At 55.0% G+C, this 26,259-nt stretch overlaps 1 protein-coding gene across 1 annotated transcript in view; it reads right to left on the reverse strand.

The window, feature by feature from the left end:
- Positions 1-26,259, reverse strand: part of LAMC3 (laminin subunit gamma 3) — an 89,434-nt gene that overhangs the window by 41,773 nt on the left and 21,402 nt on the right. The window contains exons 3-11 of the mRNA XM_025359558.1: positions 22,763-22,893; positions 18,440-18,606; positions 15,004-15,192; positions 14,809-14,926; positions 12,314-12,412; positions 7,988-8,124; positions 4,667-4,777; positions 790-982; positions 510-625 (exon numbers count right to left, since the gene is read on the reverse strand). Coding sequence (XP_025215343.1) covers positions 510-625; positions 790-982; positions 4,667-4,777; positions 7,988-8,124; positions 12,314-12,412; positions 14,809-14,926; positions 15,004-15,192; positions 18,440-18,606; positions 22,763-22,893 — 1,261 coding nt within the window. The remainder of the gene's footprint in view (positions 1-509; positions 626-789; positions 983-4,666; positions 4,778-7,987; positions 8,125-12,313; positions 12,413-14,808; positions 14,927-15,003; positions 15,193-18,439; positions 18,607-22,762; positions 22,894-26,259) is intronic.

Raw genomic sequence — 26,259 nt, forward strand, 5'->3', positions numbered from 1 at the left:
AATCACTGTGACCAGGGTGGGAGGTGGTGACAGATCCCCATCAATGATGTGTGATGGCTTGGCCCCCTTTGGAAAGATCAGACCCTCCTAGGGTGGCTTAGGTAGGATACCATCAGTGACCAGCATGGGAGTCATTCTCCCAGGGGACTCCTGGACTGCCGGCTGTGGGCTCTGTCCGGCAGGGACTGGGGCTTGGTGGATTCAGCGAAGGTGGAGTGCCCACACCCAATGGGTCTGGGTGGCTTGCTGGCCACACACCTGCCTCTGAGGCCCATCCTTTAGGCCTTTCTCCTGTCCAGTCCCTGCGGCTGACCTCAGCCACCATCCCCACTGCCTTCACAGGTTATATGACCTCCGGCAATGGTCCTGACTTTTGACTCAGATTTCTTCTTGGCAGGACAATAACCACTGGCCACCAGGTCCCAACAAGACCGTGGCCCCAGGAGCCCAGCCCAGTTCTGAGAACTGGCAAGCACTCGGGTCTTGGGCATGTGGTTGTCTTTACTGACCAGCAGGGCTGGGGCCGGGACTGACACGGAGGCGGAGGCTGGTCAGGTTGGCGAGGAGCCGCTGGAAGTGGAAGGGGGGCAGTGGAGGGGCCACATCCTCAGAGGTCTCCTGCAGGCTGGCGAGAGAAGCGGTCAAAGTGAGATCCCGACATAGGGTGGGGGTGCCACGGCTGGGGATGGGGTGCAGCCCCCCAGACCACAGGGGCATCTGAAATGTGCCCGGACCTCAGAGACCACCCCTCCCACCTCCCCATCTCTCAGGACAGAAGAGGATACTTACTGGAAGCTGAGCTCTACCTCCCTGGGATGCCCGGCATCCTGGGAACCAGACAGGCTAGAGTGCCTCAGGGACAGGGCCAAGCCCGCCCCTTCCAGCCTCAGCTGCACAGGGAGTGGGGAGCCTCTGGGGGGCACCTGGAAGGTCAGGATGAGGGGCTGCCCATAGCTGAACCGCTGATCTCCCAGGAATTTCTCTGAAGACAAAAGAAGGCGGCTTTGACAGTCTTCATATGGTTAGCATGATTTTAAAAGTCTATATTGATTTTAGTGGCAACTAAACGTTCAAACAAGATAAAAGTGCAGTGGGTAGAAAATCCAAAGCTCCCGGCACGGCAGACCCTGCAGGGGACCCGCTCACACCTCCACAGCCCGTCCCCGGCTTCACAGGCGTGTGACCTGTGCAGTCACACACGCCCCCACGCTTGGCTTCATGCTCTGCTGTGACCATCTTCACATTCTTAATAATTTTATCTTTGAACTAGGGTTTTAGAAGTGGTGTCCAATGGAACACGGAGTCCAAGCATGAACGGAGGGGATACACACACACGTGTGACCACAGAGGCTGCCGCCTGCTCGCGAGCAGCATTCACGATGCCCACGAGCACGGAATTCCTAGGGAACACCCAGCAGCCGGAGGTTGGCGGGACTCCAGGTGACATTTAAGGTAAGCGAGGCCGGGCGCGGTGGCTCACGCCTGTAATCCCAGCACTTTGGGAGGCCGAGGCGGGCGGATCACGAGGTCAGGAGATCGAGACCATCCTGGCTGACACGGTGAAACCCCGTCTCTACTAAAAAATACAAAAAAACTAGCCGGGCGAGGTGGCGGCGCCTGTAGTCCCAGCTACTCGGGAGGCTGAGGCAGGAGAATGGCGGGAACCCGGGAGGCGGAGCTTGCAGTGAGCTGAGATCCGGCCACTGCACTCCAGCCTGGGCGACAGAGCGAGACTCCGTCTCAAAAAAAAAAAAAAAAAAAAAGGTAAGCGAGCTGGCTGAGTGAGCAGAGGCGTGCTGGGCCCCAGGCCACACCTTCCCTTCCAATCAGAACTTGCTCCAAACTTGGAAGGCAGGCACTGGCGTTCTGAGAAACACAAACCACGGAGAAGCCCTGGGCGGTACCTTCTGACTCACGTCATGTCCCTGTATCAACCAATCATTGCTTCGGAAGATCGTGACCCATGAGGAAAGAGCACGGACCACCCTCCTCTCCCAGCAGTCTTTCCCTTACCCGTGAGAAAGCCACGGACGTGTGCCGTGTTAGTGGAACGTGCATGTGTCAAAGAGTGAAATCAAAGTGGCTGGGCTTGTCGTGTGCGGTATTTCCACTGTCCTCGTAAGAACAAAATACGCAGCCGGGCGCGGTGGCTCACGGGTGTAATCCCAGCACTTTTGGAGGCCAAGGCAGGTGGATCACAAGGTCAGGAGTCCAAGACCAGCCTGGCCAAGATAGTGAAACCCCATCTCTACTAAAAATACAAAAAATTAGCCAGCTTTGGTGGCGGGCACCTGTAATCCCAGCTACTTGGGAGGCTGAGGCAGGGAATCGCTTGAACCCAGAAGGCAGAGGTTGCTGTAAGCCGAGATCGCACCATTGCACTCCAGCCTTGGCAACAGAGCGAGACTCCGTCTCAAAAAAAAAAGGAATGGTAAAATTCATGCTAATAACTTAATATGTTTCATGCTAATAACTTAAAATTTTCCTTTACCTAGAATGGCATCAAATAGCAAACCAAAAAACACCACGACAAATACAGGGCAAAACTGCAGGGAGAAACAAGTGTTTATATTTTAGTACCTTTAATGGTACCTCCCCCTATTTGGGAATTGGGGGGCAGTTTTCATTCTGCAGTGCACCCCTCAAATTCTGTAGTATGCCCCGCCACAGCTTCGGTGGGCAGCTCCTGATACACTGGAAGTCCCTGTGTCCCTCTGCCCCGGAGCGTTTCCTGGCTGGGGGAATTGCTCACCTGTGCAGAAGCAGCCTGAAGCAGGGAGCCCCGGGAGATGGTGGCCACATGCTCCGGCTGCACCCCGATTCGGCCTCCAGAATCAGTCACCAGCGCCAGCGCAATGCTCCTCTCCTGTCTTTTGCTACTCATGTTCTACACGTGAGATGGTTCCACATACTGTTCCACTACCGGCAGTCTTTGTAAAGGCTGCATCACAGTCCACCAACAGGCTACCCAGTCCCTCCTGGGACTGCCCCAAGCTTACACCACTAAATACTCCTTTTTTTTTTTTTTTTTTTTTTGAGACAGAGTCTTACTCTGTTGCCCAGGCTGGAGTGTAGTGATGCAATCTTGGCTCACTGCAACCTCCATCTCCCGGGTTCAAGCAATTCTCATCTCAGCCTCCCGAGTAGCTGGGATTACAGGCATGCACCACCACGTCTGGCTAACTTTTTTGTATTTTTAGTAGAGATGAGGTTTCACCAGCCACCATTTCAGGCTGGTCTTGAACTCCCGACCTCAGGAGATCCACCTACCTCGGCCTCCCAAAGTGCTGGGATTACAGGTGTGAGCCATTGCGCCCGGCCTACATACTTATCTTCACTCAGCTCCTGGTCTTTGCCCCCAAGTGCTCATAGGCAGACTACAGAAAGCGGACATGCTGGCCAGAGGGTCTGTGGGTTCATTCCCTCTGATGCTGTCACCAGCCAGCCCAGACGCTTGTTTCTGTGTCCCCTCCGTGAGCAACGGGCAGAAGCCTGGCTCCCCTGCCATGCCCTCACCTCCAGCTGCTCAGGGTGCCCCGGGAGCAGGCCGGCCTGAGAGCACCACGAGGCCAGGCCATCCATCCATCTCACCCTTGCAGTGTCCCCAATACCCAGCAAGCACTTCCTGCGGGAATAAGCCCCTCTTCTTCCATATGCCAGCAGAGTGGCCACGGAACAGAGTGTGTTTTTTGCTCATGGGACTCTGAGCTTGCAGCACCTGCCCCACAAAGGGCCCGAGGCCTCTGACTTCCTGGCTGCGGGGCACACGGCTCCTCAGCCATCTGTGACTCATCTCCTCGACCTCTCTGGGAGAGGGAGGGAAAGGGCAGAGCTGGTCCGGGGCGCTGGCAGGCCCTGAATCAGCCACAGTGGGGCTAAAGACGGGCTCTAGGCTCTGGGTTCTGGGACTGAGACAGTCACCAGGAGACCACAGGTCCCCTCACTGTGGGGTGGAGAGGTCAGAATGATCAAGAACCTCCTTCCTTTTGCAAGAATGCCATGGCTCTGGGCTTGGGGTGCGGTGGCCTGGTGGGTGAGGGGCTGATGAGAAACACAGAGATTTTCTGGGCCATGACAGTGGCTATGGCTCTGTGGCACTGAAGAAACCCTCTGTGACAAAGCTATGACCAGAAAAATGGGGGTTTCATCAGATACTGTGGTCTGATAGCAGAATAACAGCCTCCCAAAGGCATCCACACCCTAATCCCTGTAATCCGTTTATATGGTATGTACTGTGGCAGGGGACATTAAGGTTGTTAATCATCTGACCTGAGGTAGGAAGAGTATCTTGGGTTATCCAGCTGGGCCCCATCAATCATTAGAGATTAATGGTAAATACGAAAAAGGGAGGCAGGGGAGTTGGAGCCAGTGATGGGGCATGAGACAAACTTGGCTGCTTTGCAGATGGAGGAAGGGGCCACGAGCCCAGGAATGCAGGCAGCTTCCAGAGGCTGGGACAGGCAAGGAAGGGACTTTCCCATGGGCCTCCAGAAGGAACTCAGTCCCGCTGACACCTTGATGTTAGCACCGAGAGACCTATTTCTGACTTCTCCAGGACTCTAAGAGAATAAACTGGCATTGTTTTCAGCCTCTGATGTGTGGTGAGTTGTTTAGCAGCAGGAGGAACCGACACAGGGCAGTCAGCCCCACCTGGTGCTGGAGGTACCTGGTGCTGTGAGCTCCTCCTCATCTTCTGGGCTCAGGAGGACCCCATTTGGGCTCCATTGTGGGGGGTGCTCGGGGCCCCCCACACTTCTGGCCCACCAGCCTTCGGCTCCTAGACAGCAAACACAGATATCCCCCAATCAGTATGAGGCCCTGGAGGGTGGTCTCCACGTGCCAGCCCCAGCTGGAGCCTTGGGGTGGGAGGGAGCCTCAGGAGAAGCTAGAAAGCTCAGGGACCCGGCTCTGCTTGGGGCATGGTCAGGCTTGGAAGCCTGCCCTGCCCTTTCAGTGGGGGTTTTGAGCTCAACATGAAGACAGCCTGAAGACCCCCACATGGGTGCCCTGGGACATCAGGAGCATCTCTAATAGTACCAGACTTGACCTCATCTTCAGGCTCTCAGAGAACTTTCTCACCTGTGACCTCATGAACCCTGTCCTTCTAGTGACCTGTGTTATTAACACCATCGCAGGCAGGGAGGCCACCTGGTTAGGAAGGGGTCCAGCCAGGATGGGAGCCCAGGCCTTCTGGTCCCCAGTGTCAGTTCAGTGCCTCCTCCCTCTGGCCACAGCAGTTAACACAGAGCACAGCCCAGCACACAGCGAGTGACCTTAAGGGGCTGCCTCTCCAGGGGACAGGGGGCAGTGAGGCAGAGGCCAAACATCTGAGGCAGCCAAGGGGTAAGAAGGAAGGAACAGAGTGGGGAAAGAGGTCAGAGAAAGGAAGATGTCAACATGAAGAGAAGTTTGCAGACAGGCTTTTAGAAGAAACTAGGAGGCGGGGCGCAGTGGCTCATGCCTGTAATCCCAGCACTCTGAGAGGCCAAGGTGGGCGGATCACCTGAGGTCAGAAGTTCGAGACCAGCCGGGCCAACATGGCAAAACCCTGTCTCTGCTAAAAATACAAAAATTAGTCAGGCATGGAAGCAGGTGCCTGTAATCCGAGCTACTCAGGAGGCTGAGGCAGGAGAATCACTTGAACCTCGGAGGCAGAGGTTGCAGTGAGCTGAGATTATGCCACTGTACTCCAGCCTGGGTGACAGAGCAAGACTCTGACTCAAAAAAAAAAAAAAAAAAAAAAAAAAAAAATCAGCCAGGCATGGTGGCTCACACCTATAATCCTAGCGCTCTTGGAAGCTGAGGCAGGTGGATCACGAGGTCAAGAGATCGAGACCATCCTGGCCAGCATGGCGATACCCCGTCTCTGCTAAAAAAAAAAAAAAATAATAATAATAAATAATAATAAAAATTTAAAAACCACTCAGTTTTCTTTTTTTCTTTTCTTTCTTTTTTTCTTTCTTTCTTTTTTTTTTTTTGAGACACAGTCTTACCCTATCACTCAGGCTGGAGTACAGTGGCGTGATCTCGGCTCACTGCAACCTCCACCTCCCAGGTTCAAGCAATTCTCCTGCCTCAGGCTCCTGAGTAGCTGGGATTACAGGAGCTGGCTACCATGTCTGGCTAATTTTTGTATTTTTAGCAGAGATGAGGTTTTGTCATGTTGGCCAGGCTGGTCTCAAACGCTTGACCTCAGGTGTTCCACCCCCCTCGGCCTCCCAGAGTGCCGGGATCACAGGCATGAGCCACTGTGTCCGGCCACAGTTTTCATTTCTAAGACAGCAAATATCCATGTAAACCACCCACATTAAACAAAAGCACTTTGGGGTCCTCAATAATTTTCACGAGCATAAAGGGATCCAGAGGCCGGGTGCGGTGGCTCACACCTGTAATCCCAGCACTCTGGGAGGTTGAGGAGGGTGGATCACTTGAGGTCAAGAGTTCAAGACCAGTCTGACCAACATGGTGAAACCCCAGATCTGTACTAAAAATACAAAAATAAGCTGGGCATGGTGGTGGGCGCCTGCAGTCCCAGCTACTCAGAAGGCTGAGACAGGAAAATCACTTGAACCTGGGAGGCGGAGGTTGCAGTGAGCTGAGATCGCGCCATTGCACTCCAGCCTGGGCAACACGGTGAGACTCCATCTCAAAAAAAAAAAAAAAAAGAAGGAATCCAGAGACCAAAAAGTTTGAGAACTGCTGCCCAAGGGCAACTGTGAGACAAAATGAGAGGATACCCCTGAAGGGCCAGCCACACCCAGTGCCTGGCCCAAGGTGAAAACAGATCATGACACCATTCTCAGGGTCTAGAAAATGAGTCCTGCCCAACGCTGACACTCTAGACCCCGGGACCCAGACACGCTGTCCCGGTCGCGCATCTCTCGGTCCTTTCTGCACGGCGTCCAGCAGAGGGCGCGCGGTCCTCATGTCTGGGGCGCCCCAGCGTCGGCCCTGAGGTTCTTTTCCAGCTAATGCCTCACTCTTTTCTGGGGACAGGCAGAAGGTGGGGGGCGCTCTGTGGGACATAGCTGGGGCCCACGCAGCCTCTGGTTTAATGCAGAGCTCCGAGCTCTGCTGCTTTCCTCTTTAAAGATGCGGCTGTACCACGTGGAATCAGGGACCATGGTAGCGGCTGCCATAGTAGTTAAGGGCAAAACACAGCTGGGCGCCGACACTCATAATCCCAGCACTTTGGGAAGCCGAAGTGGGCGGATCACCCGAGCTCAGGAGTTCTCGACCAGCCTGGGCAACATGGTAAGACTCCGTCTGTACAAAAAAATACAAAAATGAGCCGGGCATGGTGGTGCACACATGTGGTCCCAGCTACTCAGGAGGCTGAAGTGGGAGGATCACGGGAGCCCAGGGAGGTGGTGGCTGCAGTGAGCTGTGCGTGATGGCACCACTGCACTTCAGCCTTGGTGACAGAGCAAGACCCTGTGTCCAAAAAAAAAAGGAGCAAAACTCAGGAGCTGATAAACCCAGTGCTCACAACTGTTACGTGGCCTCAGGCAAGTGCCTACCTTTTGTGGGTCTCAGTTACTTCATCATTAAAAGGGGAATGAGAATCCTTGCATGTGAGGTGCTCAGCGCAGTGCCTGGCATACAGCAGGTGCTCAATAAGTGGAGGCCAGGAGACTGAGCCTGAATCCCCAGTGTTTAGATATACCCAGTGTTTAGATATACCAAGGGAGGCCAGTCTCAACGGGGTGAGTGGAAATTCCCCTACAGGATCCAAAAAGCGTCACGTAGCCGGGCCTCAACCCCACCGAGTATAAAGAGAAGAGTCAGAGACTGGGGAGGGAGCTGGGGGTCGCAGGTGGGCATTGGGAAGCCATCATCTCACCCCCGATCCCATCTAGGCTGTGCAGGCCTGTGGCTCCTCTCCTCAATGGGAGATCCACCAGTGCAAGATCTCCCCAGGGCAGGACCACCTGCCGCTAGGCTGGGAGCAGACCCTTGGGAGACGTCTGCAGGGGGCACCTCTTACCCTGGTGGAAATCGGTGAGGATGTGATGCACTTGGAACTGGGCAGTGGCCGCGCACACCTTGGAGTGGCCATAGCAGAAACAGCTGCTGCAGCCGACCGGATTGTGGGGCTGCAGGTTAAAAGTCCCGGGGCGACATCTGCAATGGAGGCAGGACATGCTCACCAGGGTCACGTGAATCAGACAGGAAGGGGCGGGGCCAGGGTATCCCACCTGGACCAATGAGAGTCTAGAATCACTGCAGAAACTTAAAAACAAAATTTTTTCAGAATTCTAGAAGAATAGCAAAAACATTACAGATTGTTCCCATACCTGCTTCAGGCAGCCTCCCCTGATGCTGACATCTGACATTACCACAGTACATTTGTCAAAACTAAGTTAACTAAACTCCAGACTTTATTTGGATTTTTTTTTCTTTTTTTTTTTTTTTTTGAGACAGAGTCTTGTTCTGTGGCCCAGGCTGGAGTGCAATGGTGTGATCTTGGCTCACCATAGCCTCAGCCTCCCGGGTTCAAGAGATTCTCCTGCCTCAGCCTCCCGGGTAGCTGGGATTGCAGGCGCCTGCCACCATGCCCGGCTAATTTTTGTATTTTTAGTAGAAACGGGGTTTCACCCTATTGGCCAGGCTGGTCTCGAACTGACTTCAGGCGATCCGCCCTCCTCAGTCTCCCAAAGCGCTGGGATTACAGGCTTGAGCCACCACACCCAGCGACCTTATTAGGATTTCTCCACTTTTTCCTCTAATGTCTGGTTTCTGCTGCAGGATCCCATCTGGGACATGGTGTTGCATTTAGTTCCTTGTTCTCCTCCAACCTATCACCGCTTCTCGGTCTTTCCATATCTGCCACTATCTTGACACTCTTTGAAAAGCACTGATCAGGTATTTTTAGAATACCTGATGTTTCTCATGATTAGACCAGGGTTATAGGCTTGGGAAAGAAATACACAGAGGTGAAGTGCCCTTCTTGTCACATCACGTGGGAGCACAGGAAACCCACATGACATCCAAGCGATGCTGACTTTTATCACCTGCTGAGGGTGCTCTCTGCCAGTCTTCACCACTGTGCAATCACCATGGTCCAATCATTAGAAGCAAGTCAGTGAATAGGCCGGGCGCGGTGGCTCACGCACTTTTTAAAAAATTATTTATTATTTTTATTTTATTTTTAATTTTTATATATATATATATACACACATATATATATATATACATTTTTTTTTTGAGACAGAGTCTCGCTCTGCCGCCCAGGCTGGAGTGCAGTGGCCGGATCTCAGCTCACTGCAAGCTCTGCCTCCCGGGTTTATGCCATTCTCCTGCCTCAGCCTCCCGAGTAGCTGGGACTACAGGCGCCCGCCACCACGCCCGGCTAGTTTTTTGTATTTTTCAGTAGAGACGGGGTTTCCCCGTGTTAGCCAGGATGGTCTCGATCTCCTGACCTCGTGATCCGCCCGTCTCGGCCTCCCAAAGTGCTGGGATTACAGGCCTGAGCCACCGCGCCCGGCCTATTTTTATATTTTTTGAGACAAAGTCTTGCTCTGTTGCTCAAGCTAGAGTGCAGTGGTGTGATTTCAGCAACCTTTGTCTCCCGGGTTCAAGTGATTCTCCTGTCTCAGACTCCTGAGTACCTGGGACTACAGGTGTACGTCACCACGCCCGGCTAATTTTTGTATTTTTAGTAGAGACAGGGTTTCACTATGTTGGCCAGGCTGGTCTTGAACTCCTGACCTTGTGACCCACCCACCTCGGCCTCCCAAAGTGCTGGGATTACAGGCATGAGGCACTGCGCCCAGCTGGCTCACGTACTTTGGGAGGCTGAGGCGGGTGGATCACCTGAGGTCAGGAGTTCGAGACCAGCCTGGCCAACATGGTGAAATGCCATCTCTACTAAAAACACAAAAATTAGCCAGGCATGGTGGTGGGCGCCTATAATCCCAGCTACTCGGGAGACTGAGGCAGGAGAATCACTTGAACCCAGGAGACAGAGGTTGTGGTGAGCCGAGATCACACCACTTCACTCCAGCCTGGGCGAAAGAACGAAACTCCATCTCAAAAAAAACAAAAACAAAAACAAAAACAAAAACAAAAACAAAGCAGCAAGTCACTAAATGCAGCCCAGTCTCAAAAAGAGGGGGATTAAGCTAGACTTCCCGGAGGGAAGAGTATCAAAGAACCCATGGACAGATGTTCAAGCCACCCCAGTAATTAAGACATTTTGAGGCTATGCAAATATCCCCCCTTTCCTTAAAGTTCTGCCCACCAATGTCAGCATTCATCAGCAGCTCTTGCCTGTAGCAATTACCGCTGTGAGGTTTGAACAGTGGTTCTCTAGTTCCTTCATTTCTACATTCCTCACTTGGAATTCTTCTGCAAGGAAAGTTTGTCCCTTCATCCCCATCTATTTATGTATTCAATCGTCTATTTACATCAGGATGGATTTGTGGATTTGACTTTATTCTCTGGGTTATAATCCAATACTATCGTTGTTTATTTTGTTGCTCAAATTGTTTCAGCCCTGAGAGCTCTTTCATGTCGGCTCCTGTGTCCTTTTGACATGGGCCTGCATTCTGGTTTGGGTTGTTTTGTTTGTGTCTGTCTCTGTTTTTCAGCATTTCCTTGCTTCCTGGCACTATAAGACGCCTTGGACTTATCTTGTCTTTTTCCAGCCCCAGCCCCAGAATCAGCCACTTCTCCAAGCAGCTCTGGGGAATGTCAGACACAAAGCCAGGAAGAAGAGATAGTGTGTACCCAAGGAGCTAAACCCATGTTTGTCTGCTGGCTGTACTGCTGGAGCTTGAAGGCCTCTTGAACACTTGAAAGAGGAAGTTTATGAACTTCGTGGCATTGGGAGAGCCCCTTTGACTTGCAGAGCTTCAGAAGCCCCATTTGTACCATATCAGACTTCAAAGATGGCAGACAGGCTCAAAATCCAGCTCAATGGCTTCCTGAAGCAGGGTGTTAAGAAGGATCCTGAGGTTGTAGTAGGGCTCATGGCCAAGACTGTTGTGCCCCATTAGTGATGTCTGTTGTGGGTATGAAAGGGGAGGGTTGTGATAGTGTTCCCTTAGTGATGTCTGCCGTGGGTATGCCATTAGTGATGTCTGCCGTGGTGAAAGGGGAGGGTTGATAGTGCTCCATTAGTGATGTCTGCTGTGGGTATGAAAGGGGAGGGTTGTGACAGTGCTCCCTTAGTGATGTCTGCCGTGGGTATGCCATTAGTGGTGTCTGCTGTGGGTGTGAAAGGGGTGTGTGATGTCTGTGTGTGATGAGTGATGTCTGCTGTGGTAGTGAAAAAGAAGGGTTGTAGTAGTGCTCCATTAGTGATGTCTGCAATGGCTATGAAAGGGAAAGGTTGATAGGGCTCCATTAGTGATGTCTGCCGTGGCTGTGAAAGGCAAGGGTTGATAATGCTCCATTAGTGATGCCTGCTGTGGGTATGAAAGGGGGAGGTTGTGATAGTTCTCCCTTAGTGATGTTTGCCATGGTTATACCATTAGTGATGTCTGCTGTGGGTGTGAAAGGGGTACGTTGACAATGCTCCATGAGTGATGTCTGCCATGAGTGTGAAAAGGGAGGGTTTTGATAGTGCTCCATTAGTGATATCTGCTGTGGGTAAGAAAGGGGAAGACTGTGGTAGTGCTCCTTTAGTGATCTTTACCATGGGTATAACATTAGTGATGTCTGCTGTGGGTGTGAAAGGGGTGTAGTGACAGTGCTGCATGAGTAATGTCTACCATGAGTGTGAAAAGGGAGGGCTGTGACAGGGCTCCATTAGTGATGTCTGCTGTGGGTGTGAAAGGATTGTGATAGTGCTCCATTAGTGGTGTCTGTCATGGGTGTGAAAGGGGAGGGTTGATAATACTCCATGAGTGATGTTTTGCTGTGGGTGTGAAAAGGGCGGGTCATGATAGTGCTCCATTAGCTATGTCTGCAGTGAGTGTGAAAGGGGAGGGCTGTGACAGTGCTCCATTAGTGATGTCTGCCACAGCACGTGGTAGTACGAGCACCACGTATTTGCTATCCCTGGATTAGATGGTCTCTCCTATTCTTCCAGCTCTTTCTTTTCAGGATTCTAAGCTAAGACATGTATTTTCTCAGCTTATGAATGATCAGTGGTGTTGGATCAAAGCAAAAACAGTGCCATAAAGCTTTTGAGTAACTTCCTGTATGACAGATACATGGTGCTCCAGGAAGGGCACAGGGTGACATGGTCACCCAAGTCCATGAAGACTGTGCCCCTTGCTCCTCCCCGCACTCCACAGCTTTGGTACCTCATCAGTGAGCCCCCAGGTCACTTCCAGCAAGCTTACTGCTGGATTAGCTCACACACCTGTCACATAGGTTGCCTTCCACATTCTCTTTGCAGGGGCAGCGCCCACTGCGAGGGTCACAGGTGTCCAGGCTGCCAGCGGGATTGCAGGTGCAGGGTCTGCCAAAGAGACAGGACAAGGGGAAAACGGGCAATGAGCAACTTCAGAGTGGGAACAGCTCATCCTGGGAAGGGAGCATTCCCGGCTCCCAACATCAGGAGTGAGGCTGATGCAGGAGTCTTACCTGGCTTTACCGTTCCCATCTTGCCAAGGAAGTGACCCATCCATCACTGGTACACTGGTCCATCTGCCCACCCAGCACACCTCTATCCAGGACCCTCCATCTTCATCCACATATTCACTCGTCATCCATGAATCAATCTCTTTTCTTTTCTTTTCTCTTTCTTTTTTTTTTTTTTTTTTTTTGAGACAGAGTCATACTTTGCCACTCAGGCTGGAGTGCAGTGTCACGATCTCGGCTCACTGCAACTTCTGCCTCCTGTGTTCAAGTGATTCTCCTGTCTCAACCTCCCAAGTAGCTAGAATTACAGTCATGCACCACCATGTCCAGCTAATTTTTGTATTTTTAGTACAGACAGGGTTTCACGATGTTGGCTAGACTGGTCTTGAACTTGTGACCTCAGGTGATCCACCTGCCTCAGCCTCCCAAAGTGCCAGGATTACAGGAGTAAGCCACTGTGCCCGGCTTCCATGAATCTATCTATCCCCTCACTCCTCTATCCACTTACTCATCCTTCCATCTTTCTGTCCAGCAGCCACCTATCCACCCATTCATTCACCCATCCATGCATCTTTCCATCCCTCCCTCCATCCATCCACTCATCTAACAAGACATGGTTCCTCCCTAGTGAATCCCACAGTCCAGTGTAGACAGACAGATCACACAGACCCTGTACCATGATACGTGTTATGGGAGATGTACGAGAGGCTGTGCCCGCACTGCAGGGCCTCTGACTCAGCCTGGGGGTGCAGGCGAGGGGCAGGCGGGAGGGAAGGTGTCCAGAGAGAGGGGCCCCTCAGTTGAGACCCAAAGAATGAGCAGGAGGCTGTGAGCCACAGGCTGGGGAGAGGGGGCAGGGGTAGGAGGTGTGGCACGTGCAAAGGTCCAGAGGTCAGAAAGACCCCAGGGAAACAGCCAGGCCCCATCTCGTGGTCATTTTGTGCCCAGAACCACCAAATATTTTATGAGGAATCGGAGATCTCCTAGATATCCCCAACATGTTTCTACTGACTTTCAAATATACAAGGATGCCTGTTATTAACCAAAGCAAGTTCACTTAAAAGTGCTTCTGGGCCGGGCGCAGTGGCTCACGTCTGTCATCAGCACTTTGGGAGGCCAAGGAGGGTGGATTACCTAAGCCCAGGAGCTCAAGACCAGCCTGGGCAACATGGCGAAACCCCATCTCTAGCAAAAAATACAAAACTTAGCCGGGTGTGGTGGTGCACATTTGTAGTCTCAGCTACTCAGGAGGCTGAGACAGGAGGATCACTTGAGTCTGGGAGGCGGAGGTTGCAGTGAGTAGAGATCACGCCACTGCACTCCAGCCTGGGTGACAGAGCAAGCTCCACCTTAAAAAAATAAAAAAATAGAGATACTGGGCATGGTGGTGCACGCTTGTAATCCCAGCTACTCAGAAGGCTGAGGCAGAGAATTGCTCGAACCGGGGAGGCAGAGGTTGCGGTGAGCCAAGATGGCACTGTTGCATTCCAGCCTGGTCGACAAAGCAAGAATCTGTCTCAAAAAAAAAGTGCTTCTAAATTTATCATAGCTTTTTTGTTTTGTTTGTTTTTTGATCACTGTATACTTTCTCAATCAAGTGATGGCAAATGTGTTGGGGTAAGGTCCAGACTCCAGGAGCCCCTGCCCCTCTTTGCCCTCAGCTGTCCCACTGGGTACCAGACTCAGTGTACCCAGATGACGCTCAGCCTCTCCCACCCCACTCCCCACACTGCACGCCCTGCTATCCAGAGGCCCAGAGAACCCCGAGGGTCAGTCTTCACCCCTTCTTCCTCTTCGACCCCCTGGTCGCCATGTCCTGTCAGCAACTCCTTGCACTGGGCTCTGGAATCTGCCCTGCTCTCCTTCTCCACAGTCAAATCCCTATGCAGGCTGCCCAGGCATTCCTGCTGCAGCCTCCACTCAGCCTCCTCCTCACCCACTCCTGCTTCCCACCGATCCACAGCTCCTCCGGAGGTCTCCCGTGCCCCCCGCCCCGCCTCAAACACCTGTCCTTCCCCTCTCCCTGCAATTATGCAGCGCCTCCTGCAGGAAGCCTGCCCTCCACCCGCAAGATCCGCTGAGCTGCCACAGGGCTCAGCCTGGTCTCATTATGGTCTGTTTTTGTCTCTTGGCCTCCCCAGTCCTCACCGGGATTAAGGTGAGGTAGCTGCAGACAGGAAGGGATGGGGAGGGGAGGCACTACTGACAACCTGTCCCTCCTGCTTCTTGTCATTCCGTGCAATGTGTCCATACTAGACCGTCCCTTGCTCTCACCTGCAGCCTCCCTCGCTGAGCGAGTGGAACCCGGGCAGACAGCGATCACACTTCCAGCCAGTCACAGTGGGCTTGCAGGCGCAGGTGCCTGTGTCATCGCACTGGAGGTGCAGAGAGCCTGGGAGAGGAAGGGCACAGGGCAGTGAAGGCCAGGAGGGGCGGGGATTGGAGGCTGGGGATGTGGAGCCCACTCACCTGCCGAATGGCAGTCACAGGGCTGGCATGGCATCCGCGGGTCCCAGTGATAGAAATTCTCCTGACAGCGCTCACAGTGTGGCCCGGCTGTGTGGTCACGGCAGTGGTGACAGCGCCCGCCGTGGCCTGTGCTGCGGAAGAGCTCCCGATCGAACGTGCATTCCTCGGAGCGGCCACTGCAGTTGCAGGCTGTGGGCAGGAGCGGGGAAAGGTGTGTGAGTCCCCCGTGATGTGGTAGGAGGGGGCATCTGTGCCAGTCAGCCTCCCTGTGCTACATGAGCAGGCAGTGCAAAGAGAAGGGCAAGAGCATGGCCCAGAATGGAGTTCAGGCCCAGCTTGATCAAGGTTAGACACTGCTTATTTTCCAAAACAGGACACTCTTAAGAGCAAAGGGGACACCGTTAGTAAATACACCGAAACAACGGGCAGAAAGAGGACCCTCCCAGGCAATCAGGATAGACACCCAGATAGACGGGCACTGATCAGAGGCTGGCTGCCTTCTGGAGCGGCAGCATGGCTCACTCCAAAATCTCCTGTAGGTCCTCCAAGCCATAACAACAGTGTGAATCTCACTATTGTGTGAGGTCACTCAGGGGTACAGAAAGCACAAGTCACCTTTCATTTCCCCATTAAATCATGTTTAAAAGTCTGTGTGCGGGACTGGCTCTGTCTCGGCTCCCAGAGTGAGCTCAGGGGTGCATCCATGAAAGGTGCGGAGCCACGTACACCTGCCGCCCTCATGCTGCCCACAGGCCAGACAGCAAGCAAACAAGCAAACCCCCTGCAGGTGCAGGGCTGGGACAGGAGAGGCGGGGGGCTTTGGGAGCCGAAAGAAGGGGCCCCTGCGGCTGTGCTGGGGTGGTGGGACAAGGCTTCCCAGAAGAAGTCACAGCCGTGGCCGGGCACGGTGGCTCACGCCTATAATCCCAGCACTTTGGGAGGCCGAGGCGGGCAGATCATGACGTCAGGAGATTGAGACCATCCTGGCTAACAAGGTGAAACCCCGTCTCTACTAAAAATCCAAAAAAAACCAAAATTAGCCGGGCGTAGTGGCGGGTGCCTGTAGTCCCAGCTACTCGGGAGGCTGAGGCAGGAGAATGGCATGAACCCGGGAGGCGGAGCTTGCAGTGAGCCAAGATCGCACCACTGCACTCCAGCCTGGGCGACAGAGCGAGACTCCGTCTCAAAAAAAACAAAAAAAGAAGTCACAGCCGCGCTGAATCTGAAGGCTGAGCAGTGAGGAATAGGCCAGGCAGAGGAAGAGGAAGCGGGAAGGGCATCACAGACACGGGGCAAAAGCCCAGGGGATACCCCACGTCCAGAGATAGAAGCATGGCCTGGTGCGGGTGTGCCATGAGGCTGGCTGCAGGCGGCATGTCGTGTGATGGCAGGGAAGTGGGGACATTGTGCAGTGGGGGCCTGCAGTGCAGAGGCAGTTGTGAAGTCAGAGGCTAGCAGAGCTTGCTCCAGGGAAGCTGGGCTGCCGTGGTCAGTGGACGTTAGCTGGGAGCAAAGGGGGAGCCATGGGAAGGTTTAAGCAGGGGATGGATGTTATTAAATTTGTCCTTTAGAAAGCCCTGGCCCAGTGCCATGGCTCACGCCTGTGATCCCAGCACTTTGGGAGGTAAGGTAGGAGGACTGCTTGAGCCCAGGAGTTTAAAGACCAACCTGGGCAACAGTGAGAGCCTATCTCTACAAAACATTGCTTGGCATGGTGATATGTGCCTGTAGTCTCAGCTACTCTGGAGGCTGAGGTGGGAGGAACACGCACCCAGGAATTCGAGGCTGCAGTGAGCTATGACTGTGCCACTGCACTCCAGCCTGGGTGACAGAGTGAGGCCTTGTTTCAAGAAAAGAGCCATGGCTGGGCGTGGTGGCTCAAGCCTGTAATCCCAGCACTTTGGGAGGCCGAGATGGGCGGATCACAAAGTCAGGAGATCGAGACCATCCTGGCTAACATGGTGAAACCCCGTCTCTACTAAAAAATACAAAAAACTAGCCGGGCAAGGTGGTGGGCGCCTGTAGTCCCAGCTACTCGGGAGGCTGAGGCAGGAGAATGGCGTAAACCCGGGAGGCGGAGCTTCCAGTGAGCTGAGATCTGGCCACTGCAGTCCAGCCTGGGCGACAGAGCAAGACTCCGTCTCAGAAAAAAAAAAGAAAGAAAGAAAGAAAAGAGCCTTAGCTGCAGGCAGGGGAGGGTTGGGGGCATGGAGAGCAGGGAAGAGGAAACTTTAGGTGTGCAGGGAGAGGAGGCAGTCCCAGGCCCAAGGCATCGGCTGCAATGGACAGAAGTTAGACAGACTGGAGCGATGCGGATGGGCCAGAATTCAGGGCTCGGGGCTGTCTCAGCTGCGGGTGAGGGTGGGGATGAAGGGTCAAGCATGAAACCCTGGCTCCCAGGCTGCTGACTGAGAGACACAGATGTGACCACACGGCTGAGGACATGGTAGAAGCAGTCTGGCCTCTGTGTCCCCACCGCGGAGACAGCAGCAGGCTGGGACGGTGGAAGCCAGCCAGCACAGCTTCCTTGGCCCCAGGACTCCCTGGTGGAGGTAGGCCAGCAAGGGCAGCTCCTGCAGACAGCGCCCCACCCTCAGAACAAGCCCCCCACCCCCCCCGGCCCAGCCCCGGTTATGGTCACCAGTGGCCCAGGCCCAAGAGGACAGTGGGGCCCAGAGGCCAAGCTGCCCGCCCAGCGAGCCTGGCGGGCCTGTGAATGAAGATGTGTCTCCTGCCAGCAGCACCAGCACCAGCTGGGATCCAGCACCCAGCAACAGCGGCTGTGCATGGAAAGCCTGGAGGAGACCAGGCTGTCTGGGCACAGGGTGGATCTTGCAGCCGGCGCCGTAGCCAGAAGGGAAGTCAGAGGGTCCCTGCTCTTGGCCTGTGTCCCTGGAGAAGACATGATGACATCATCCTCTCTCCAGCGCTTCTCTGAGGTTAGGTGGTCAAAGCCACATCGCATGGGGGCTGGGACACCAAAGGGCTGCCTGGGGGCCCGTGGAAGAGTCTGGGTGGGCCGTCAGCACCCCCTTGCTTGTGGGGTAGCCTGGTTCTGATTAACAGCTGGAGTGGGAGCGGTTAACACAAAGAAGTAAGTCAGGGACCTTCCGGCCCTCCCACCACAGGCGCCTGTGCATGGGTTTGTTCCAGAGCTCACCAGCACAGTCAGTTCTCTGTTACTGCTGCCCCCAGGGCACATAGTAGGTGTTCAGTGAGGGCCAAGATTGAGCTACTTAGTGGAGGACAGACCGAGGCTTAAACACACCCCCTCCCCAGGCTCCCCTTCCGCTGGTCCTCATCTCTGCAGCAGCAGAGAGACCCCGAGCTGCCCCCCAGGCGTACCCAGGAGGAGCCACCACTGTGAGGTTTCGGGGGAGTTCGTTTCCCCACCTGCAACACCAGCCTCAGGTCCCTGATGCCCCGTGACACTCACGCAGACACTCGTGGGCGGCCTCAGCGGTGCCCCGGGCCCACGGACGGTCCTGGAAGAAGGGCAGGCAGCGCTCACAGTCCGTGCCGGCGGTGTTGTGCTGGCACTGGCAGGCCAACTGGCCCGCTGCGTCGGGGCCACACTCGCTGGCATGCCCGTTGCACTTGCACCTGGGAAAAGACAGGGAGGAGGAAGAGGACCTGCAGGTGCCAGCAGGGCAAATAAGGGGTTAGTCACCAGGTAGCCCCTGTTTGCAGGTGTGAGCCAGACTCCACCCTCAATCTTGGCCCTCACTGAACACCTACTACGTGCCCTGGGGGCAGCAGTAACAGAGAACTGACTGTGTTGGTGAGCTCTGGAACAAACCCATTCCATCTTCACCAGCCTGTTACCGCCCCCATATAATGGATGGGCAAAGTGAGGCACGGAGAAGCTGCCCAAAGCCACCAGCTAGCAAGTGCCCGCCACAGAAAGCTTCCACCTGGCAGGAGCCCCACCTGGGGGCTGAGAGGGACCCAGGAAGAAGTCACCTTAGTCTCCCGAGTGGAGAGTGGGCCAGCAGTCAGAGCAGCACAGGTGTGGGGAGCTGAGGGGACCGCCTCCAGCAGCTATCCCTTAACGGTGTCCCAAAGGGCAGGAAAGACGGTACCCCAAACAGGGACAGCCCCCGAGTCCCTCCAAATCCCCTGTAAGTCTATGTCTGATATGGTTTGGATCTGTGTCCCACCAAATCTCATGTCAAACTATAATCCCCAGTGTTGGAGGTGGGGCCTGGGTGGGAGGTGATCGGATCATGAGGTTGGAATTCTCCTGAATGGTTCAGCACCCTCCCCGCTCAGCATTGTAAAGTGAGTGAGTTCTCCTGAGATCTGGTTGTTTAGCAGTGTGTGGCTCCCGCCCCTCCGCCCCACCCTGTCCCCTGCTCCCTCTCTTGCTCCTGCTCTGGCCATGTGATGGGCCTGCTCCTTCTTCACCTTCCACCATGATTTTAAGTTGTAAGTTTCCTGAGGCCTCTCCAGAAGCCAAGCAGATGCCAGCACCATGTTTCCTGTACAGCCTGTGGAACTGTGAGCCAATTAAATCTCTTTTAATAAATTACCGTCAGCCGCCTGTGGTGGCTCATACCTGTAATCCCAGCACTTTGGGAGGGCAAGGCGGGCGAATCACCTGAGGTCAGGAGTTCCAGACCAGCCTGACCAACATGGAGAAACCCAGTCTCTACTAAAAATACAAAATTAGCCAGGTGTGGCAGCGCATGCCTATAACCCCAGCTACTCTGGAGGCTGAGGCAGGAGAATCGCTTGAACCCGGGAGGCAGAGGTTGCAGTGAGCCGAGATCGTGCCATTGCACTCCAGCCTGGGCAACAAGAGTGAAACTCTGTCTCAAAAATAAATAAATAAATAAATAAATAGCCATCTCAGGTGTTTACAGCAGTCAAGAATGGGCGAATACAGCATCTTTGAGAGCAGCCCCGGCCCGTGTCCCCATTCCACACACAGGGTCAAGAGATGGGTGGAATCAGGCAGGAACAGGGGTGCCCTGGGAGCCCGCGGCATGCTTTGCAGAGACTGACTCTGTGAGTGATTGTCCCTGTCCCGACCGCTGTCCCTGTCCCGAGCTGTTCAGAGGCCATGGCTTCTGCCCCTGGCCAAGGCAATAGCTTCTCCCTGGAGCCTCACCGGAGGTGGCAGGGACATTAGTGTCCCCATTTCACACAGGAGGCATCAGGCTCGGGCCTTGGAACTGACGGATGCTAAGTGACTGAGCTGGACCTGAAGCCCGTCCTCGCCGACTCTACGTGGACCCTGAGCTCCCGGACACTCCTCTGTGGCCACTCAGTGGCTCCCCTAAGCCACATTCCACGCTCTACCCTCAGCGGGTGTTGACCAATCGCCAACTGCTGTTGGGACTCCAGGTGCTTTAGCTGATATGGGGACACAGTGTGTGGTAGGGGACACAGTGTATGGTGGGGCACGCGGCACAGCTTCCACTCAGGGTCCAGGTTAGGCAGGCAGCACCCCAGGGTTTCTTGGGGTGAAGCAGGCGCCAGGCAATCCTGGGACAGTGGTCACCAGGGAAGTGACAAGGGACTGCCCCTGCCTTGGAGGGGATGCTGCAACCCACCCTCTGACCCAGGAAAGGAGACTGAGACCCCACGGGCTCCACTGTGAACACAGGTTGTTGGGGCCACCTGTCCCCTGCCGTGAGCAGCCTGCCCCAGTCAGCTGCGGTCTGAGGGTGGTCTGGCTCTGGCAGCTGGAACCTGGATGTCCTCTGGCCCAAAGTCCCCTGACAGCAGGCACTGGAGCTCACGGCCGCCTTCCCTGGGGAGCTCCTCCCGCTGACTCACATAAGGGGGCAGGTTGGAGCAGGGGGATCCTCATGGCCGTAGGGGCTCTCAGTGACGAGCCCTGGCCTTCCCTGGAGCTCACACACCCAAAGCAGGCATTTGAGCCTCATGCTGCCCCCTTCTCCATCTCTCTAATGCCACCCAAGTGCCTCTGAACTGTGGAGGCCCAGAGTCTGGTGTCATCCCTGCTCCCCACTCCCACAGCCCATGGTTCACACACAGAGCTGTGTTTCCATCCTCAATCGCGTTCAGACCCATGCTCCCCCCACCCCAGCCCTCTGGTCCAAGCTGCCACCTCCCGCCCTGATTCCTGACATTCGAGTTCCTCTCTCCTCTTAATCCGCCCTACTTGGCTGTCAGGGGTTTGGGGGTGTTTTAAAAATCTGACTGTTACTACCCTGACCAAATCCTTCCACAGCTTCCTCTTGACTGCCGGGTGAGGCTAAACCCGCCCAGGCCTCGACACTCTGCCAACCTCTCCACGTCTGCCTGTCTACCCTCCACCCAGCCACACTGGCCGTCCCCTGGTCCTCAACCCCAGCCTTCCCACTCCCGGGTCCCGTCTGCAGCACCAGCTCCTGTCCTCCCTGAGCCCAGGCACATGCTCTCCCTTTCCTCCCCTTCCTTGTCATCCTGGCGCGGGCTGATGTGTTCACTGGGGAGCAATCTGATCAGTGTCTGCCGTCCCCATGTGACTGGGGCAGGAAGGCACCTGTTTTCCTCTCTCCTTTCTTTTTTTTTTTTTTTTTGAGACGGAGTCTCGCTCTGTCGCCCAGGCTGGAGTGCAGTGGCGCGATCTCGGCTCACTGCAAGCTCCACCTCCCGGGTTCACGCCATTCTCCCGCCTCAGCCTCCGAGTAGCTGGGACTACAGGCGCCCGCCACCACGCCCGGCTAGTTTTTTGTATTTTTAGTAGAGACGGGGTTTCACCACGTTAGCCAGGATGGTCTCAATCTCCTGACCTCGTGATCCACCCGCCTCGGCCTCCCAAAGTGCTGGGATTACAGGCTTGAGCCACCGCGCCCGGCCTCCTCTCTCCTTTCAAAGAAACCTGAGAAACATTGACATGGAAGACATTTGTGCCTCCCTTGTCCCACAGCCCTCCCTGGGCACCCACTGCCAGGTGGCCATGTGCAAGACAGGCCCTGGGACTTGAGGTGAGAGATGGGCCTCTTCCTCCTGGGCAGCCCCTGCTTCCTGGAGGGGACAGATGTTGGAGTACAGACAAACTGCCCAGGGCACTGACGGGTGCTAAGGGTGTGTAGGACCAGGACCAGGACCAGGGGCCAGAGAGGAGCCAGTAACATTCCCATACTAGAAAGGGGAAGGGGGCTGTGGCTCATGCCTGTAATCCCAGCCCTTTGGGAGGCCGAGGCAGGCAGATCACCTGAGGATGGGAATTCAAGACCAGCCTGACCATCATGGAGAAACCCAGTCTCTACTAAAACTATAAAATTAGCTGGGCGTGGTGGTGCACGCCTGTAATCCCAGCTACTCCGGAGGCTGCGGCAGGAGAATTGCTTGAACCTGGGAGGTGGAGATTGCAGTGAGCTGAGACTGCGCTACTGCCCTCCAGCCTGGGCAACAAGAGCAAAACTCCTTCAGAAAGAAAGAGAGTGAGAGAAGGAAGGAAGGGAGGGAAGAAGGGAGGGAGGAAGAGAGGGAGGGAGGGAGGAAGAGAGGGAGGGAGGGAGGGAGGAAAGAAGGGAGGGAGGGAGGAAAGAAGGGAGGGAGGGAGGAACCTCCAGGCTGAGGGGACAATGGGCACCAAGACCCAGTGTGTCTGGCACATGGCAAATCAGCTGATGCAGGGGACCCGGCAGGAGGTGGGCTGGGTGGGGGCCCCCAAGACCTTGAACGGTAGGTGCTCCCTCCCTCTCCCCTGGGGCACACCTGACTTCTGTGCCCCCACACAGCAGCCGCCTTCTGCTCTCGGGTCTGGGTCCTGGAACCCTGCCTCCCTTCTCCCGCCTACCTGCCGCCCACAGAGAAGTCGGACACGGCATAGTAGTAGGACTGGAGCACCTTGGGGTCCTTGAAGATGTCATCCCCAAACGTGTTGAGCCGGTCTAGAGAGATGAGGAGTTCGGTGCTGGTGACCCACTCCTGGGGCAGAGGGGAGAGGGCGCCATCAGCAGGTTCCCAAGTATTTAGTATTTACCCCCATCACTCTGCTGGCAGGTCCAGCTGGCTGCCCCAGGGGCTCCTGGGACACAGGGACAGGTCAAGCTCAGGCCAGTTCTGAGAATGCTGCAGAAATAAGGAGGCTGTGCTTTGGGGGTCACCCCAACCTGGGTGCTAGGCCACCGACTGGTGCAACTTCAATGTCTTAGAGCCTTCATTTTCCCATCTGTGAAATGGAACAAAAATAGCACTTCCCCTACAAAGGTGTCTGGAGGAGGGTAGCCAGTGTCAGCGCTGGCTGTGAGGTCGGGCCCATGCTCAGGAAGCAGGTGAGGTTTGGCGGGGACAGGGGTCGAAGCAGCCCACTGAAGACCCCGCTGTGCAGGTCACCTGGCTTTTCCCAGGGGCTCCTGCACCCCATTCCAGGGATACAGCTGGGGGACGGTGTGCCCCCGCAACCTTCTCCCCTGCTCAGTGGGGCCTGGCGTGCAGCAGGCCCTGGGTTTCTTGGCTTCTCACATGCTGAGGGTCAGGCTCTTGTGGACAGGTCACCTGCCCCAGCTGACATCTCTTCCACGAGAGCAGGGACTTGTGGCCCCTTGTTCTCGCTGCTTCCCCAGCCCTGGGCTCTGCCTGGACCTAGCAGGTGCTCGAGAAGTACCTGCTGATTCCTGAATGAGCAGCTTCCCCATGGAAGAGCGTGGAGGAAACAGAGTCGGGGAAAACCCACGTGAAGACTGACATTTTCATTTGCCTGCTGTTACCATCAGCAGCGGCTCCAGCTGAATATTAATCAGCGTTTTGATTCCGCCCAGGAGCCCCTGTTTTAGCAATCAGGCCCATCAGTACAGAAAATGAGCTCCTGGCAGGTCGTCTTTTTGCCCCAGCGTGACTCAGGCCTGCAGCCCCTCCTGCGCCCCCAGAGCTCGGCAACCGGAGCTACTGCCAGTGCCAGGCACCCGGGGACTCTGCCGGAGGATGCCTCGGCCGGGAAGAGGGGTCTAGCACCCAAACACTAAAGTGGCAGCCTCTGCACCAAGCTAAGCTTGTGTTTGAGTTCGCAGGCCCAGATCACCCCAAGATGCACTTCCCAAAGGTCAGCGTGCATTCAGGGATCTGGTTAAAGTGCAGCTTCTGATTCAGAGGTCAGTGGTGGAGCCGGGGAGCTTGCATTTCTAACAAGTGCCCAAGTTCTGATGCTGCTGGACAAGGAGCTAAGGCCTGGGGTGGGGAAGCCGGGCAGTCCAGAGCTGAAGGCACCGCGACGCTTCCTTCTCCAGAAAAAAGCGCCACCTGGAGAACTCGAACCAACTGGATGTCAGAGCTAGGAGGTGCGGCGGCTACTGATGCATATTGTGTGGTTAGCGCTCGGGCCTCACAGTAACCCTGGAGTAGGTATTGTTATTAACCCCATTTAGAGATGAGGAGACTGAGGCTCAGAGAGGGTAACTGTTCTGTTCCAAGTTGCACGGCCCATGCATGGCAGAGCCGGGATTCTGGTCTACCTGATCCCAGGGTCCCAGCTTTAACCACTAGGCTGGTCTGCCCCAGCTGTGTCTACCCCAATGCCCTTATCATGCCAGTGGGGCCCAGAGACAGCAATGACCTGCCCAAGGTCTCCTGCCTCTGCTTCCTGGCCTGTGATCCAATCCATCAGTCCGCAAGGACAATGGCAGTAAAGGAGTGGGGTCAAAATCTCTGGGACATAGGATGGACACTGGGAGAGAGAAGCCTTAGCCTCAATTGCAGGGGGCATGTCTTGGTGCCTTAAAGGTCATTTTAGGGCCCGGCACGATGACACATACTTGTAATCTCAGCACTTTGGGAAGCCGAGGCGGGCAGACCCCTTGAGACCAGGAGTTCAAGACCAGCTGGGGCAACACGGCAAAACCGCGTCTCTACTAAAAATACAAAAATTAGCCAGTGTGGTGGCGCACACCTGCAGTCCCAGCTACTTGGGAGGCTGAGGTAAGAGAAATTGCTTGAACCTGGGAAGCACAGGTTGCAGGGAGCCAAGATCATGCCACTGCACTCTAGCCTGGGCAACAGAGTGAAACTGTCTCAAAAAATAAAAAGTCATTTTAGGGCAAGCCCCACTGAACCCAGGCACTGGAACTCCAGCTTAAGCTACGAGTGGGTGCTGGAGTTGATTCTGGATGGATCCCAGGACCCAGGCCGTGGTATTAAGGAGAAGCAGGAGGTGGACAACTTGGGCTGTATGTCTAAGGGGTGCTCAGGCGGCCACTCAACTCTGGCGGTCTTACTCTGCAACAGCCAGGTCAGCCTTCTCCTCCAAAGTCCTAGGCCGCTCCATGGGGGTCAGAAGGGCCCAAGATCCAGCAGCCACATCCTTCCAAGCTCTGTGTCCTCTGAGAAAGCACCTGCCCCCTAAATGTGTCCAGGGGAGCATCAGGAGGAAACAGCAAGGTAGACTTGCCTCTGTTTGTCCTGCTCTGCTCTTTTTTTTTTTTTTTGAGATGGAGTCTCAATCTGTCGCCCAGGCTGGAGTGCAGTGGCCGGATCTCAGCTCACTGCAAGCTCCGCCTCCCAGGTTTACACCATTCTCCTGCCTCAGCCTCCCAAGTAGCTGGGACTACAGGCGCCCGCCACCTCGCCCGGCTAGTTTTTTGTATTTTTTAGTAGAGACGGAGTTTCACTGTGTTAGCCAGGATGGTCTTGATCTCCTGACCTCGTGATCCGCCCGTCTCGGCCTCCCAAAGTGCTGGGATTACAGGCTTGAGCCACCGCGCCCGGCCTTTGCTCTTGGTTTCTATCCAGAAGCAGCAGGGGAGGCATTTCTCAAAAGATCATCTCTCCATCAGGGACAGTGTCCAGAACACACGAGGCAACGAGACAGAAAACCTCCAACGGCCAAGGATGTCCCCGGGGTGGTGGCTGCACAGATGCAGGTGGGAGCAGGGGCCGGCCCTCCCTGCCTGTCTTCATCTGATTTCAGCTGACGTTTTCTAACCCACAGAGCTTTGGAGCCCAAGGAGAAGAAATTGTAATTTGTAAACAAAATCATGGTGACATATGTACATTTTTAGTGGGATAAGCAGGGCCTGGAGGTCTGCAGATGTGGTTCTGTGTGATAAAGGATTTGGCTTGCCTGAAGAGGGGCCTGGCCCTTTGCCCTGGACCCAAGGGAGTCACCTCCATATCCTTGGATGTCCCACCTGGTAAGAGTGACTTCCCTTGGCCACACTACACAGTCTATGCCGATAAATTGATTTGCGGTAGGGACCTTAGGCCACACAGAATCGGCGTCACCTCTGGAGGGGCTGGAGACAGGTCAGCCACACAGGCGGTCAGCTGTGTCTACACTGCCAACCTCCAGTAAAAACACTG

The sequence above is a fragment of the Theropithecus gelada genome, chromosome 15, assembly GCF_003255815.1.
Source record: "Theropithecus gelada isolate Dixy chromosome 15, Tgel_1.0, whole genome shotgun sequence".
NCBI classification, from domain to species: domain Eukaryota; kingdom Metazoa; phylum Chordata; class Mammalia; order Primates; family Cercopithecidae; genus Theropithecus; species Theropithecus gelada.